This window comes from Acinonyx jubatus, chromosome A3 (genome assembly GCF_027475565.1).
Source record: "Acinonyx jubatus isolate Ajub_Pintada_27869175 chromosome A3, VMU_Ajub_asm_v1.0, whole genome shotgun sequence".
Lineage (NCBI taxonomy): Eukaryota > Metazoa > Chordata > Mammalia > Carnivora > Felidae > Acinonyx > Acinonyx jubatus.
In genome coordinates, this window is record NC_069388.1 from 122,098,710 (window position 1) to 122,115,238 (window position 16,529).

A 16,529-nucleotide genomic window follows, 5' to 3' on the forward strand; every position below is an offset into this window, starting at 1 on the left:
TGAGAAATCATGAGACAAACACCAGCTGAGGAGTAGCCTGCATGATTGCTGTGGACCCCTCAAAGATGACAGCATCCCGGGAGATGGAGAAGCCTGAGAACCCTAGAATGGAGCCTAAATGCACATGACATTAAATACCATGTTAAATACAATGCATGATCCTCGATTCAATTCTTGATTGGGAGGAGGGAGCAGTTGTAAATAAAAACTGGGCACACTGGAATATGATTGTATGTTAGGTAACAGTAATTAGGTCACATTTCCTGGGTATGACCATCGTATTGTGGTTATGAAGGAGAACGCTGTCCTTCTAAGAAAGGATGAGCCAAAGTATTTAGAGTGAAGTGTCATGGCATCTACAACCATTGAGGAAAATCACAGGAGAGAGAAAGGATAAAGCAAATGGCGGTATTAACACCTGCACAGCTCCTCAGCTGCCCCACTCCCCTCTGCAGGGCTTAAGTGCTTACCCTCTCCCTGCTGGGAATGCTTACTGAGTCTCCCTGGGACTCAGGGTAACTGAAGGACGCTGCCTCACCAAGGTCAGACCCCTCCTGGGGTGGCTCACAACCAAAGACTGGCCTAGTCAATGGGGGTATTCAGTCCTGCCTCCTCATCTCAATTCAGGAGGACTTGGGGTGGGGGTGGGGTGTTATCAGAGTTCCTCCCGCCACAGGCTGAGCCCCTGCTGTGACTGTGGGGCTCAGCCCCCTCTGCCCAGCCCTGCTTCCTCCCCAGGTGATCTAGTTCCATCTCAGAAACTCACCGTGAGTCTAGGTGAAGGGTGAGCAGATGTGGCATGAACCCTTCCCTTTTTCTGTGAGTTTGAAGCTTTTTCAAAATTAAACTTAGGGGGATAAATAAGTTAAAGACAAATAGGGAGAATACATATCAGAAAAGGTTAGTATCTTTTATAATGCATTCTTACATATCAGTAAGAAAAAGACAAACAGCCCAATTTTTAAAAACTGTTTATCTATTTTGAGAGAGTGTGTGTGTGCGAGCAAGGGAGGGACAGAGAGAGGGAGAGAGAATCCCCAGCAGGCTCCACACTGTCAGTGCAGAGCCTGGCATGGGGCTCGATCCCACAACCCCGAGATCATGACCTGAGCCGAAATAAAGGGTGGGGATGCTTAACTGACTGAGCCACCTAGGTGCCCCCAAGAGCCAAATTTTTAACACACACAGAGGAAATAAACAGGAGCATTAGGATGAAACATTCTGAAACCAACAAACTGGTGGAAACATGTTTAACCTCACTAGGAATCAAATAAATGCACTTCTAAAACAAGAAATCTCACTGGTGGCTCAGTCAGTTGAGCGAACGACTTCGGCTCAGGTCACAATCTCGCGGTCCGTGAGTTCGAGCCTCGCGTCGGGCTCTGTGCTGACAGCTCAGAGCCTGGAGCCTGTTTCAGATTCTGTGTCTCCCTCTCTCTGACCCTCCCCCGTTCATGCTCTGTCTCTCTCTGTGTCAAAAATAAATAAACGTTAAAAAAAATTAAGAAAAAAAAAGAAAGAAAATGAATCCAGGGCTGGCGTGGCTTTGGGAGGAGCAATCATCCCCCTGAGGAACGTCTGGTGGCAATTACCAAAGGCACTGAGAGGTTTGTGTCCGTGTGGGTGCACCCGAGTTCTCCAGACTTCGGAAGTCCCTTTACTTTACCATCCAGACACCCCAGGAGAAGCCTCACAACAGAACAGGCTCAAGGCTGCCGCTGAGTGCCATCACGCTACAGGGACCTTCCCCACCTGGCTGGATGCCCACCCATCTCTCCCCGAGCTCAGAAGTTGCCAGCAGACAACTCCCAAATGTCGATCACTCTTTGACTCGAAAAGATGAAGCTCTTGGTCTAACTGCTCTTCTCCCAATATCCTCAGACCCTGCCTTATTCAAGAAAGTACACAGAGACTCACCAAAGTGTTTTCTGACACACTAACTCTTATCTCCCAAGCTGCCTCCTGGTGTATCTGGCTGAAACTGCTAACTAGCATTCAAGAGATCCCAGCCCCCCATCTCCCACGTGGACCCCCAGCACCTTCCCATTACATAGCCATAGCTTAAGGACTGGGCAAGTCAGCGACACTACATCGGCACATGGCATCTTCCTAAGTAAGGATTTCAAACGATGGCTTGGGAGGTAATTTAACATGGAAGGATATTCACAGCGTGGTAAATGAAAAAGCAAGTTACAAAACAGAACCTCCAGCATGGTTTTGTGTTGTCTAAAAGGTGTACGGAGATAGAGAACAAAACGCCAAGAGGGCAATGGTTGTTATGCCTGGTATAGAATAAATGAATTTGATTTTATTTTCTATTTGTGCTAGCCATGTTTTCTGTACCTTTTCTGCAAAGACGAATGACATCTGTGTAACCATTCTAGGAAGTCACCTGCTTGCCTCCTCTGTTTCAGAATCAAGCTTCTGGAGCAGGGTGCCACACCCACCATCCTACCTTCTCAGCCCATCCCGTCTGCCCACCCTGACTCTGGCCTCACTTCCTAGAAAGGCACTGTGCATCAACACCCCAGTCCCCATCCTGAAATACTCTTCCTTTGTTCATCCTGGGCGTCCACTCACTTCTCTGGGATAAATGTCAACTCTTCGGCATGGCACAAGGCCCCCCAAACCTCTTCTCGCCACCCCTCTGAATGCTCTCCTCCCCAGCCCTGAGCACACTGTGCTCTCTGGAGGCACCCTGGCTTTGCACCCCCTGTCTAGGACACACTTTATGTCTTCTCTTCCTCCTCCTCTTCAAGCATCCCTACCATCATCCCTCCCATATTGAGCAGTTTTTATTTCAGGCCTTATGTAAGTACTTTACAACCATACCAACGAGGAACCCATTGCAGAAAACCTCACTTAGACTGGTCTAAGCGTCATGCAAAGAAAAGTCTTAATAAATCTCAAGAAAGAGTCTGGGGCTTGTATGAGAGTTCATAAGCCATCAGGTCCCCAGCCTCCTCCATCCTTAATGTGTAGGCCCCAAATTCAAGCTTGTGCCTCATAGTCACAAGATGGCTGCTGCCTCTCCAGCATTACATACCCTTTCCAGGCAGAAGACAGGGAAGAAACAAAGAGTTTTCTCCTAGAGAGGTAAACCGTCCACAGGGACTTCTGTATACATGGCCAGAATTGTCACACGCGTCCTTCTAACTGCAGGGGAGGCTGGAGCCATGAGTGTTTTACCTTTCCAGGCTCCATGGCAGTAAAATTTAAAGAGGAAGGGGTTGTGAATGGCTTTGGGTAGCTAATCTACAGTGCTTCCCATACACTTCCTCTCATTCCTGTCATATTTAATCTTAAGTCATTCCCAGCAGTACTTTGAATTAAAGGTTTCCATTACTCGCATTTCACCAATGAGAAAACCCAAGGCTTCAGAGATAACATTTTCATGACCCAGGTCTGTCATGGCCTCCTCTTGGAAGAATTTCTTGTTTGCTCCAACGCCAGGCTGAGTTAGTTATGTGCCCTTCCCTGTGTATCTTGGGCCTGCACCATGTCGACCTTTCCAAGTGTTCCTGAGTGATGTGTGAGTCCCACCAAGGCCTTGTCTCTTGCATCCTGGCAGGGTCACAGGCCCAGAGCTGTGCCTGGGAGTGCTTGCTGAATAACCAGGCCAGTGGTAGCCTTGCTCCACTTGGGACGCCTAGACCCCTAGAGTGCTATAGCATTGCTTTAGAGGACAGAGCCAAGTCAGATCCCCAGAGGACAGAGACAAGTCGGACCCCCAGAGGACCTGCCCCACCGGGAACAAGGTCCGTGCATGGTGCGGCCAGAGCTCAGATCTGACTCCCTGTGAGCTGTGAACTGCACTGCCCCTGGGGCCCTGGGGTTGGGGAAAGGCGGGGAGGGGAGACTGACGCCTCGAGCATTCCCCCAGGGCAGTGCAAAGGGAAATTATAAGATCCTCTGCAATGTGGTTTGCATTACTGCAGCTTCAGCCATGGAGGGGGCTCCTTGAGTCGGGCAGGAAGCAGAAAATATCAGATTTAGATCCCACATTCCGTGCATTGTATACAATTATCCACTGGAGCTACATAGGGGTGAGCAGGACCCACAGAGACAGAAAATGGGACTGCTCTCAGGGACGGGGTCGCTCTATCGTGGGGGACCAGTCATATTCTTGGCAGGCACCACGAGCGCCACGTCCCTGGTGGTGTGCATTTAGGAACCCTGGGCCAGGGCTGAGTTTCACTCGCTGCAAGGCATTGGTGACTGGCAAGCTGCCAGCTGCAGCGACAACGGGAGGGGGGGGCACAACCCCCACCTGTGCTTGGGAAATAAGTGCTACCCGAGATCCTCCTGGGCTGTCTTCTCCACAGGCTTAATGCAGGCTCAGCCCCAGGCGGCTTCAGCAGCTTCCTATCCATGACCCCAACATCAGGGGCTGCACCCTGCCCCCCTGCAGGGCTGAGCATCCCGTCCACTGAGCAGCTTGAGCCTCCACAGGGCCCAGAACGGAGGCCCAGCTCAGGAGAGAGAGAGAGAGAGAGAGAGAGAGAGAGAGAGAGAGAGAAGAGAAGAAAAGGAAGGAGGGAGAGAGAGAGAGAGAAAGAAAGGAAAAGAGAGAGGGAAGGAGGGAGGAAGAAAAAGGAAGGAAGGAAGGAAGGAAGGAAGGAAGGAAGGAAGGAAGGAAGGAAGGAAGAGAAAAGGAGGAAGGAAGGAGGGAAGAAAAAAGAAGGAAGGGGAAGGAAGGAAAAAGAGAGAAAGAAGGAAAAAGGGAGAGGGAGAAAGGGAGGGAGGGAGGGAGGAAGGAAGGAAGGAAGGAAGGAAGGAAGGAAGGAAGGAAGGAAGGAAAAGAGAGCAAGAGAGAAAGAAAAAGAGAGAGGGAGAGGGAGAAAGGGAGGGAAGAAGGAAGGAGGGAAGAAGAAGGAAGGAAGGGGAAGGGAGGAAAAAGAGAGAAAGAAGGAAAAAGGGAGAGGGAGAAAGGGAGGGAGGGAGGGAGGAAGGAAGGAAGGAAGGAAGGAAGGAAGGAAGGAAAAGAGAGCAAGAGAGAAAGAAAAAGAGAGAGGGAGAGGGAGAAAGGGAGGGAAGAAGGAAGGAGGGAAGAAGAAGGAAGGAAGGGGAAGGGAGGAAAAAGAGAGAAAGAAAGAAAAAGGGAGAGGGAGAAAGGGAGGAAGGGAGGAAGGAGGGAAGAAAAAGGAAGGAAGGAAGGAAGGAAGGAAGGAAGGAAGGAAGGAAGGGAGGAAGGAAGAGGGAGAAAAGGAGGAAGAAAGGAGGGAAGAAGAAAGAAGGAAGGGGAAGGAAGGAAAAAGAGAGAAAGAAAGAAAAAGGGAGAGGGAGAAAGTGAGGGAGGAAGGAAGGAGGGAAGAAAAAGGAAGGAAGGAAGGAAGGAAGGAAGGAAGGAAGGAAGGAAGGAAGGAAGGGGGAGAAAAGGAGGAAGGAAGGAGGGAAGAAGAAAGGAAGGGGAAGGAAGGAAAAAGAGAGAAAGAAAGAAAAAGGGAGAGGGAGAAAGGGAGGAAGGAAGGGAGGAAGGAAGGAAGGAAGGAAAGAAGGAAGGAAGGAAGGAAAAGAGAGCAAGAGAGAAAGAAAAAGAGAGAGGGAGAGGGAGAAAGGGAGGGAGGAAGGAAAGAGGGAAGAAAAAGGAAGGAAGGAAGGAAGGAAGGAAGGAAGGAAGGAAGGAAGGAAGGAAGGAGGGAAGGAAAGAAGGAAGGAAGGAAGGGAGGGTGGGTAAATGAATGAATGCATGAAAAGGCCATGAGAGAAAGCAGAGTAGTTTTGTGATGGATTCTGACTGCTGGCAGAAACCAAGCAGAATCCTGTTTTTTTTTGTTTCTCATCATTAGAGCAGCACAAAACACATTGACTAATGTCATTATCTGCCCACCCTGACCTAAGAGCTTTACAGGTGTCTACAGAACTTGTTGATAGGAGTACTGGATGGTGGGGGTGGGGAAGGGAAGCTGGTTCTTTGGGAAAATGCAAACAGAAGCCTCCTCTCCTCTTCCCAGAGGGTGGGAAGCATTGTGGGAGGGGGGTGTCATTAGGAAGGGAGGGTACCTGGAGAGGGGGGTCTGCACACAGAAGGGAGGGAGAGTTTTAACAGCTCTACGAGGGGAAAACTTTAGGGTGACAATGACTGGCTCCTTGACCAAACTTTAGGCTCCTCAGATCGTTCTTTTCCAATCAGCCTTGCCCTTGACCCCAGTCTCCCCCTTCAGTTTGGGGGATGGATGGCCAGTCTTAGCAAGAATCCTGTTAAGTCAGGTGACACACAATGCCCCCACCTGGGATATCTGATCACCTCCATATCTGATCAAGTTCTCCATCTCCACCTTTGATGTCTTAGGCCTTGGCCTGCCTTCTGCAAGAATCCCCGTTTAGCAAGAAACCCCCTACCCTTGCTGTCTCTTCCAGTAATTTTCCATCCCTGACCCTCACGCAGACCCTTGGCACCCCTGCTTCATCCTTGCTGTGCTGAGCTGGGCTGGGCCTCATCCCCCTGTGTGATAGTCCAGAGCCTATTTGCAGGGGTCTCACCAAGTCTTCCATGGAGTGGGACTAGGTCAGAACAACACCTCTTTAGCAGGGGACAGGAAAGAGCTTTGAGAAGCTCTTGTTGAGAAGGCCCTGGAAGGCCTCGGAGTGGCTGCTGCTTCTTCAGATAACGCCCCACAAATGGGTCTCACTGATCTTGTTCACTGGGTTGTAAAGTTACCTCATTTGACCCTCTGAGCCATGGTCCCGGGGCCATGACCACTGGTTGCGTTGTTTCCCAACACTCTCCCCAAGGCAGAGGAGCCAGGTTATTTACCTTCTGAACCGGGACACTGGGCACTCCTAAGGGTGAAACGGGTGCCTTGGGGTTACCGACGGGCCTCCTCTGTTTTTCCTTGCGTGCCTTCTGGCCACTGGGTTGGCTCAGGATACTGGTTCGGGCACTGGGTGCGGGGGGCGTGGGAGGCACGGCGGGGGGGACAGGGGGCGTAGCCCAGGTGGACCCAAGCCTCTCGCGGTCAGTGCTCAGTCAGCACCCAAAGTTCCAGAAAGGCTGGAAATTCTCGGCGGCCGCAGGCCGAGTTTGGTGGCCACCAGGGGGCGGGCCGGGGCCGGGGCCGGAGCCGGGGCGGGCCGAGCGCGCGGGGCGGGGACGCGGCGACGCCGGCGCCAGCGGGTCCCGTGACCGTGCGCCCCGCCTGGAACCGCCGCGGTCATGCAGTCCCCGGCGGTGCTCGTCACCTCCAGGTGAGCCAGACCCCCTTGCGCGGCGCCGCGTCTCGGGCAGCGTGGACTCCGGGTGCGCGCGAACGAGCCAGATGCGCCCAGTCGGAGGAGCAGGCGGAGGCGGCCGACCCCGTGGGCCCGCGGCCCGGCCTTCCCTGCGGCCCTGCAGGTTCTCTGGGGTGGACCGCCCCACCGTCCTGCAGGAGCGGTGGGCGCATTGAGTATCCCCGTTTTACAGATGGGGAAAACTGAGGCCCTTGAAAGGGTGACGAACTGGCCCAAGACCCAGTGGAAGGCCGGGATTGGCTAGTCCCGCAGGCGGGCAGAGAGGGGGTCTCCTCTGCCCTTCTCTGCCGACGTGCGTTCATTTTCTTTTTCGCCTGAAAATCTAGTTTACACCTCCTTTCAGTGCTCACTCTGTGCCGGGCCCGGTGCGCGGCCCTGGGGATGCGGGTGAATTAGAAAAGGCCGGCCCTGCAGGGGAGACGGAATGAACACGGACCTGCGGCGGGTGGGGGGGTGGGGGGTGCGAAGCGGGACCAAGCCGGACGGGGAGCGATGGTGTGGGGAGTAGGTGCAGGTTGCCATAGGAACACGGCGCAAGGGCTGAACCCAGACTGCTCGGGAGTGCGCGTCCCGTCCCGCAGGGAGAGTAGGAGTGAACCAGGTGGAGGGGAGAGACGAGGTGGCAGCTGCTCACGAGGTAGCTCGGGAGAAGAGCAAGTGACAGCAAAGGCCCCAGAGGCAGAAGGTGCGGTGTGGGCCCACCCTGACCCAGACCGGGAGAACCCAGGGCAAGGTGGATCCTGGAAAGCCTGGGGTGCACACGCTTTTACTCTTCCGCAGAGTGACTGACTCACTGATACACCGCTCTTGTTCCCCCTACACAAAATCTTGGTCGAAGACGACAGTTTATTGCCTAAATGAATGTATTGCCTAGCCCAGCTGTTATTTTTCCCGCTGTAACCTGAACTTCCCTGTGGCTTGAGGTCTAGAAAATGTAATTCTGTAAGCAAACCCTGATGCCAGAACCTGCTTGGTGTCCTCTGCATGATGCAGTGAAGTGACAGGTTGTGTCTTCATTGGCAGCAGAGGTTTACCTGGTCCTACATAAGTCACCTGTCCCTGAGCCTGCTTTATTTTCTGCAAAAAGGAGGTTTGAGATTGGCAGGTATGAGTAGGGCCAGCAACGGACGCCCGCTCAGCCACACGCAGATGGAGTGTGACTTTGGTGCTGGGTGCTTGGGAAGGGGGTAGGTAGGTGGCTTCCCTCCCTGCCCCAGCCCGGACGGGACTTGCTCATGGTCTCACGTGCTGGTGATGACGGCCAGTCGGGTAGTGCTCACTCCTGGTGAGTCCTGGTGGCAGGTGCTGGCAAACCCGAGGGGCTGTCCACGGGGTAATTCCAAAGGCTTGAGACCAGCCATCAGGCAGGCTCTTCACGGTTGGGCCCCAACTCAGCTCTCCAGCACAGCCCCCCACCGCTAGGGTTAGCACCTGCATTCACCCACCAGCTACTTATTGCATAGCTACTCTTTGCCAAGTACTGGTTCAGATTCTAGGGTACAGCAGTCACCCAAATGAAGCCCATCTCATGGAGCTTTAGTGGGGACAGCTGGACAGGAGGTAAATGGATGATGTGTCAGGGATGATAAATGGTATGAAGGAAAATAAAACGGTAGGGGAAAAAGAGGAGGAGTGAGTGCTGGTTTATTGGTGTGCCGTTTTGTCCAGGAGTGTTGTTCTGATAGAGTGGCAGTTGGGCAGATCCTGACAAGCTCTGTGAGGGAGAGAGCCATGATGCTATCTTGAGCAAGACTGTACCAAGCAGAGAGGACAGCAGAGCCAATGTCCTGGGGCAGAGGGTGCTTGGGCATAGCGAGCAGGCCAGCATAGCTGGAGTGGAGTGGGCCTGGGGGAGTGTTGGGTGAGGCGGTAAGGCACTGTGGGCTTGGGAGCAAGGGGACAGTGTGCTCAGGGGAGAGAGAGCTGGAGGAGGGGGAGGGAGAAGGAGAAGGCAGGGGGAGGGGGAAGACTTACATGAGCCTGCCTTGAGTAGGTGATGGCCTCAGGTAGGAGGCGGCCAGTTTGTCCCCAGTGGGACGCAGGCCAGTTGTGAGGGGGAGGCTTGGGGATTTCTGCGATTGCTGCCCTTCTCAGTGAACCAAGAAGCAGGGGTGTCAGGCGAGAACAGGTACTGGGGGTTTACTGGGGGTTTGTTGAGAGAGGCGGCTTAGACGCCATATCTTGCTGCTCAGCGGGTCTCAGGAGCAGCTGAGAAGCATCAGCATCACCTGGGAGCTGGCTGGAAATGCAGACTCTCGGGTCCCACCCCAGACCTGATGTGCATACTGGCAGCTTCCCCAGGCGACTTAGATGCACTTGCAGTTTGAAAAGCTTGGTCTAAAGCATAGGTGGGCAGACTGTACCCGTGAGCCAAATCATGCCCACCTCTTGCCTTTGTAATAAAGTTTATGTATTGTCTGGCTGCTGTCACACCACATGACAGAGTTGAGTAGTTGTGACAGAGACCATATGTCCTGCAAAGCCTAAAATGTTTACTACCTGGCCCTTTATGGCAAAAGTTTGCCTGCCGTCTAGGGTGGGTGGGAGAGTGAGTGAGTCAGGCTCAGGGCATCAGAGTTACCTGGAGGAGTTGTCAACACGAAGATTATTGGTATCCCCCTCCCACCGGGATTTCTGATTCAGTGGCCTAATTTTCCAGGTGACACCAATGTGGCAGGGACCACACTTTGAGAAGCCTAAGTCTAGACCAAGGGAGGGGTGCCAGGCCTAGGCTGTGGCTTGCAGGTTGTGGCGGTGAATTTCAGGTGGGACCAGGCAGCACCTCTGTGTGTTTATCCCAGTCCCGTGCAGCTGCTGGGCACCAGGACAAAGGAGGCAGAGAACTGGAGACTTCGGGATGGGGCAGGGGAATGGAGGCCAGAAACCGTGGTTCACCAGGACCTCCTAGCTGAGGAGGTGTGACAGGAACAGGAGCATCAGTGGAAGGCAGTGGGACCGTGGACTACAAGTCCCGATGTGGTCAAAGAACTGGGAGGTGTGCGGTACTAAGAGGGAGAGAGTGAGCCCCGCTGGCGCTGGCGATAGAAGGTGCCTCTCAGCAGAGAGGCCAGGGTTCCTTCACGCCTTCTTTCCTCCGCCAAGAGGCCCCCCTCCTCTGCACTCCCACCTATGCTCTGTAGCATAATGATCCCAATTCCTGCCGCCCTCCACTGGGCTCTGGGGCAACTGCCTGGGAGGACACCCTGGCTCCCCCTCTGACCTGCTGAGACCTGGGCAGCCGACTCCCTTTATCGTGCCTGGTTCCCTCTCAGGGAAATGGTTGTGTCCCTTTGTAGAGCTGCCAGAGCGGGAGTGACTTAGGTAAGGTCCTTAGAGCCTGCAGAGCCTGCAGCAGTGGGGGCTGCCACCAGGCTCATGTTTAGTCCGCTCTGCGCTCCCGCGCTAGTAACTGGAGCACCGTGGACACCATGTTCAAAGCTGGGAGCAGCACGGCCTCTACTCAGCATCAGGCCAAGCGCGCTCGTGTGATTACTGGCAAAAGGAGAAAGGCTGACATGCTAGGTGTGTTTTTCCATCTCACAGGGGTACGTTTGGGCTCGCCTGGGCCTTCCTAATTGATTTGCGCTCATTACTGTGTGCCTTGTGTCACATGAAAATGTGTGTGTGCAGGGGTGTGTGGTCAGTGCATGTATGCTCTTCATACGCACTTGTCCTCTCTGGTGGGTGACAGACGGCATCACCATGGTGACAGTGTCGTGTGCTAGCATGGAGGTGGAAGGAGTCCTGGGGGAGAGTGTCTTTGACTCTCTTTGGGACATTAGGCAGAGAGGGAGAGGGCCTTGCCCTGGTACAGTGTTAGCCCAGAAGCGCCCTCCTCAGAGCATCCCTTTGCTCGTGTTCTGGAAGTCCTGCCCAGCACATAATAGGTCTCAACGTTGATGAGGAGGGGTCCTGTCGTAGGTGTTTGCATGATGTGTATTTGCCTGCATGGGTCTGCATCAGACCCTTACGGAGGATGAGGACATCCTTACCGTTTTTTCTCACTTCAGAGAAAATGTCTCGTGACTTGTTGGCCCCCCATACAATTCAGTATGTTTGTGTAGCGTTTACAGATTCTGCAAGATGTTTGGCCAAGCACCCTCTCACAACCTTGTACAGCGGTCTTCTCAGTGCCTTGTGCCCTGCACTCAGCGCCCTCTCCAACCTCCCCCTGCTAGACAGGTTCTGTAGTAGCCAGGTTGCTCCCACCTCCCCCCAAGTAGCTGAAGAGATGTGTCTTTGCCCAAGTTCCTGGCAGTAGTCATTCTTGCACTGTGTGCAGATAGCCAGGCACTTTCCTTGGTGGGAATACTGCCCCCGCGTGCATCCCCTCCATCCTTCAGGGGCACATGAACTGAGTGTGTTAACACACCTTCCCACTGGTGATTTTCCACGAGCCACATCTCCTCTGCTCCCACTCGTTTTCCAGCTGGGGACAGCCCCTTGTCCGGGAGCAGCCCAAGGGCAGGGCCCAGGCCTGGGGCTCACCAGCCAGGCCCCGTGAGACGCAGTGTGTGGTGGGGCAGTGACCGCTGAGGACAGCCAGCAGAGAAACCTCATACCCCAGGCCTGCAGGGCCACCGCAAGGTCCTGTCTGCATTTCACTCGAGAAGCCTGCTGACTTGAACCTGAGCTTCCTTTGCCTTCTTTCCCTTTGGCAGGCGAGTTCAGAATGTCCACACAGGCCTCGACCTGACCGTGCCCCAGCACCAGGAGGTGCGGGGCAAGATGATGTCAGGCCACGTGGAGTACCAGATCCTGGTGGTAACCCGGCTGGCTGCGTTCAAGTCGGCTAAGCACAGGCCCGAGGATGTCGTCCAGTTCTTGGTGAGCTGGGGGCTCTGCCAGGGTGCTCCTGAGGGGGCCCGGGGGCCAGGTGCACAGGTGTGAGCAGCATCAGGGAGCGGGCGCTTCTCTAGCCAGAGCGTGCTGGGTGGTAAGGGCACAAGAGCGATTCAGGTGCTTATGGTCGGAGGGGAGACAGACTGGTAAAGAGACAGGTGCAGGCCATGACAGGAGCGCACGGGGCTGTAGCTGTGCAGAGGAGCAGCACCTGGCCCACCCTTGGGAAATGTTCCGGAGGATTTCTGGAGGTGAGGAGCGAGCCCATAGAGCTATACAGGAGAAGGGAATCCCAGGCAGAGGGCGGGGCGTAAGCAAAGGCACGGAGGTTGGACACAGGGTGTTGTGTGTGGGGAACTGTGCGCAGTTCAGTGTCATCCTGGATGAAGTAGAAGATGAGGGTGACGACGGGCAGGATCCAGGTCACGGAGGGCGTGTAGGGAGCCTGACTTGTCTTGCAGCCAAGGAGGACTTTGAAGTAGGGGAGTGACTCACTGGCCCATCTGGTGGGGAGTGGAGTTGGATTGGAAGGAACCGGGCAGGAGGCTGGGGGCCCAGTCACCAGTCCAGTGATGCCCCAGGGGAGTGCTGGAGGCAGGCCAGCAGGAGTTGGTGTGAGAGGGAGGGAGAGAGTTGTAAAATACAGTATTTCCAAAGTAACATGCATATCATTTGCTGGCTGGCTGTTTGCACCAACTGTAGAGCACCGGCGGAGGGGCGGGTCTAAGGGGGATGTGTGGAGTCTGAAGTGTCCCACAGACACATGAGGCTGGAGTGAAGGACTGGGCAAAGGGAAGGGTTTAGGAGGAAGCCCCAGATACACAGGCAGCTCAGGGACAGTCACAGAGAAGGAGGAGCCTCTGAGGCCAAGGGAAGAGAAGGGGGCATCGTGGAGTCGCAGGAGCTAAGGGAAGAGAGAGCTTTTAATTAAAGGTAAAATGAGCCAGAGTCCTGTGGTACAGACAGGATCAACAGCTACAGGTTTGCACATATTTAGTTCTGAATCTCCTGGCAGCCAGGACAGAAAGGAAAACCATGAATTACCTAGCTCTGGTGACCTATTAGAAGAGACATCACCTTCTAAGAGAGAAAAATGTATGGCACGGTCTTTACAGGATATTTAACACATGGGAAGCATCGAAAAGAGCACGATGTCTTTCATTTGCTCCTTAAATTGACCTTTTTTTAAAAGTTTATTTATTTATTTTGAGAGAGAGAGCAAGAACAGGGAAGGGGTAGAGAGGGAGGGAGAGAGAATCCCAAGCAGGCCCCGCACTGTCAACGCAGAGCCCGTTGTGGAGCTCAAACTCACAAACCGTGAGATCATGACCTGAGCCGAAACCAAGAGTCGGACGCTTAACCGACTGAGCCAGCCAGGCGCCCACTTAAATCGATGACGTTTAGGGAGAATCAAGGTCTGATCTCGGGTGCTGGATCTGGTTCTGCTTGGCTCTGAGTGCTGGGGTTTTGCAACTCCTGATCATCTGACTTGACCCACCGTGGAGCTGAACACACACACGTTTTCAGGGCTGGGAGCAGAAGAGAATATCTGAGGTGCGTGTCTTTAGGCATAAGAGAGAAGCAACATCCGGGGAGCCCTGGAGGAGCATCTCGGCAGGTCTGAGTCCTGCACAGAGGGCCATCCTTATGTGCGAGGCCATGGTGGAGACATCTTTACGCCCCCGTGCATCACCCCAGTGCCAGTCTTTTGTGGCCAGTGAGAACTACAAAGGGTGTTAAGTGCGTGTATGGATGGCCATGCGTGCAGGGGCTTCTCACACATTTTGAACCGCCTGCGAGGGTGGAGGAGAATGCATTTATCCCCCACGAAATCTCTGAAGTTTCATGATTTAGCTTAAAAAAAAGGAGGGGGGAGCATTTTGCATTCTATTCCCAAAAAGGATACATGTCTCAATAAAAACACGAATTTAACTGCTCACCAGAAAGTAAAACAGCCCCCAAAAAGGGACACTGGGTGTGCTTGCTGTTTAGCGGCGCCCACGTGTGCTGGCGGTACAAGCACACACGCCTCCCCCGGAGAGGCTCAGGGTAGCAGTGCTGTGCACCCTGCCCGTTGCGGCCCCAGGTGAACAGTAGCTCACATCTCTGCACCCATGGCCTCTCCCCGAGCCTCTTCTCCCAGCTGTTCAGGAAGCTGCTTGAGAAGCCCTTGCTTTGGAACACTGATGAATGTGGGTCCTGTTTGGGTGGGGGGGGGGGGGCACCCCTGACTTAAAACTTCCTGGCCTCTCACGCTATCACTGCTCGGGAAACCTGAAGCTTCCAGGACCCCATTCTACTCCTGCTGGGTCCAAGGGCCAGACCCGCTTGGGGCTGTCAGGCCAGCAGAGGGCGCTCAATCCTCAGGGTCACAGCTTCCCTGATTGGGCCGAGTCACTGTTCTCAGGACCCAGGGGTTAGAACCTACATCTCTTTCCTGAAAGGATCCTCTTACTTTTTTCCTTGAGGGCTGTTCTCAGGACAGCTCCAGAGCCAGAGCCAGCTCTGGAGCCAGCTCCAGATCCAGTTGACAACTGCAGGCTGCAGCCGCCTGGCCCAGGGAACTCCCCATTGGCGGGGGGAAGGTGGAGAAGGGGGCTGGGGGACTAAATTCCTCCAGTGCTCCAGCCACCTGCCGGCATGTGAAACCCTCACAGGCTGGGGGTTCTGGTGACAGCTGTAGTTAGCCAGGGCCGTGCACTCCAACACAGCTGTGCACCAGGATCGCCAGGTCTCATGTCAGCACCTCCAGACACCCCCAACGTCCTCAGCCACACCAGCATTCAGTGCTGTGCCGCAGGTTTTGCCCTGGCCCGGGAGCAGAGGTGGGTCTATATCTGTTTTTATGCTCAGTGCTCCGTCAGAGGAGCTGGGGAGCCAGGCCCAGCATACAGAGTCCAAGACAAGGGAGGATGCTGGGCGATTGATGGGTGGGTGTGTGGTCAGAGCAGGTGACTCTTTGAGCACCCCCGCTGGGTTGCACAGACTGCGGCAGTGCATCCGACCCACTGTGCTGCGGCTGCTCCCTCCGTGCAGGGCCTGAGCCTTGTGGGGCAGAGATCATGCAGAGGTGGCCTCATAGAATGTGAACTCAGCTGGGAACTGAGTGTCAGGGTGACTCTGGTGGCCTGGGACCACCTGCCGACCTGCTCCCCCGAGGTCCCAGTGTGCATTGGGGTTCTGGCTGACAGCAGGGCTGAGAAACAACCTTGTAATATCTGGTTCTTCTCCACTGGAGCCCTGTAGGGATGGTTCCAGCTAGAAGGCTGCTGCTTGCACACGGGAATATGATCCAGAGATCTGTGCTGAGAAAAGGTGACTCATGTGGTTGTCGGAAGATGACCTAACAGCTGGCCAAACCATGAGGTCACCCCACTAGTCTGCTGAAGGCCCAGAATGGAGGCAGCCGGCCTCCTTGGTCGCCTGTGGGCCGGGCCAGGGTCCCTGTGCCAAATGTCTCTACCTGGACCTGTGAGAGTGCCTGGAATCCACCATGGCTGTATCTTCTCTCTGGCTACTCAGACTTTCATAATTGAGCCTAGTACTGATTAGGGGTGTTGAGAATGGAGCTGAGGAAGGATGATGGGTGGAGGGTCAGAAGTGCCCCAAGGCACCTGTCCTGGGGACAGGCTCTCCAAACAGCCCGGCCTCTGGGCTGTCTGGTTGGGGCAAGGGGGAGAGTACTCAGGAAACCACATGCCCCTCTCATTCCAGGTCTCCAAAAAGTACAGCGAGATCGAGGAGTTCTACCAGAAACTGAGCAGTCATTACCCCGCGGCCAGCCTTCCCCCACTCCCCAGGAAGGTCCTGTTCGTTGGGGAGTCTGACATCCGGGAAAGGAGAGTCCTGTTCAATGAGATTCTGCGCTGTGTCTCAAAGGACGCCGAGTTGGCAGGAAGCCCAGAGCTACTAGAATTCTTAGGTACCTGAGGCTCTGTCCCAAACCCCTGAGGTCTCCCCTGGCCCAGAACTAGGCCTCACTCCCCTGGCTGGGCCAGTATGGGTCCACAGCTACTGCCTGCAGTCAGGAAGCTTCAGCCAGGCTGTTGAGGCAGGTGGGCCTTACCCGCTGCCCGGCCGTGGTGGTGGGCAGGGAGAGGCTGGCACCTGGTCTTTGAGGACTGACTGCCTGGGTGCCAGATGGGGCTCATACAGGGTGTTCTCTGTAGTCTGACTCCACCAGAGGCCCATGCCCCTGGCGCCATGCCCCTCCTGGCATCCCCAGAGCTCCACTCCGCCCCCAACACACACACCCCATTTTGCCTCCTGCCAGCCAGGCCTGGGGACCTGGTCCCTGGGGACATCTCCCTCAGCTTGCCCCCCACAGATGTGTTTTGGGTATGGCTACAGGTGGAGGCTCAGCCCACACTGGCCCAGTGGCAGGGACTTCAAACCCTTGTAGTGTGTGTCCTCAGCCACCTCCTTCCCCTTCGAGTTTCCTTAGCTGTCAGATG

The 16,529-nt window shown here is 54.7% G+C and overlaps 1 protein-coding gene across 1 annotated transcript in view; it reads left to right on the top strand.

Annotated features, from left to right (window-relative positions):
- Positions 1 to 7,048: 7,048 nt before the first annotated feature.
- The window catches only part of HS1BP3 (HCLS1 binding protein 3), a 31,026-nt gene continuing 21,545 nt past the window's right edge, over positions 7,049 to 16,529 (top strand). Inside the window, exons 1-3 of the mRNA XM_027033266.2 lie at positions 7,049 to 7,188; positions 11,895 to 12,060; positions 15,790 to 15,997. Coding sequence (XP_026889067.1) covers positions 7,157 to 7,188; positions 11,895 to 12,060; positions 15,790 to 15,997 — 406 coding nt within the window. The 5' untranslated portion in view covers positions 7,049 to 7,156. The remainder of the gene's footprint in view (positions 7,189 to 11,894; positions 12,061 to 15,789; positions 15,998 to 16,529) is intronic.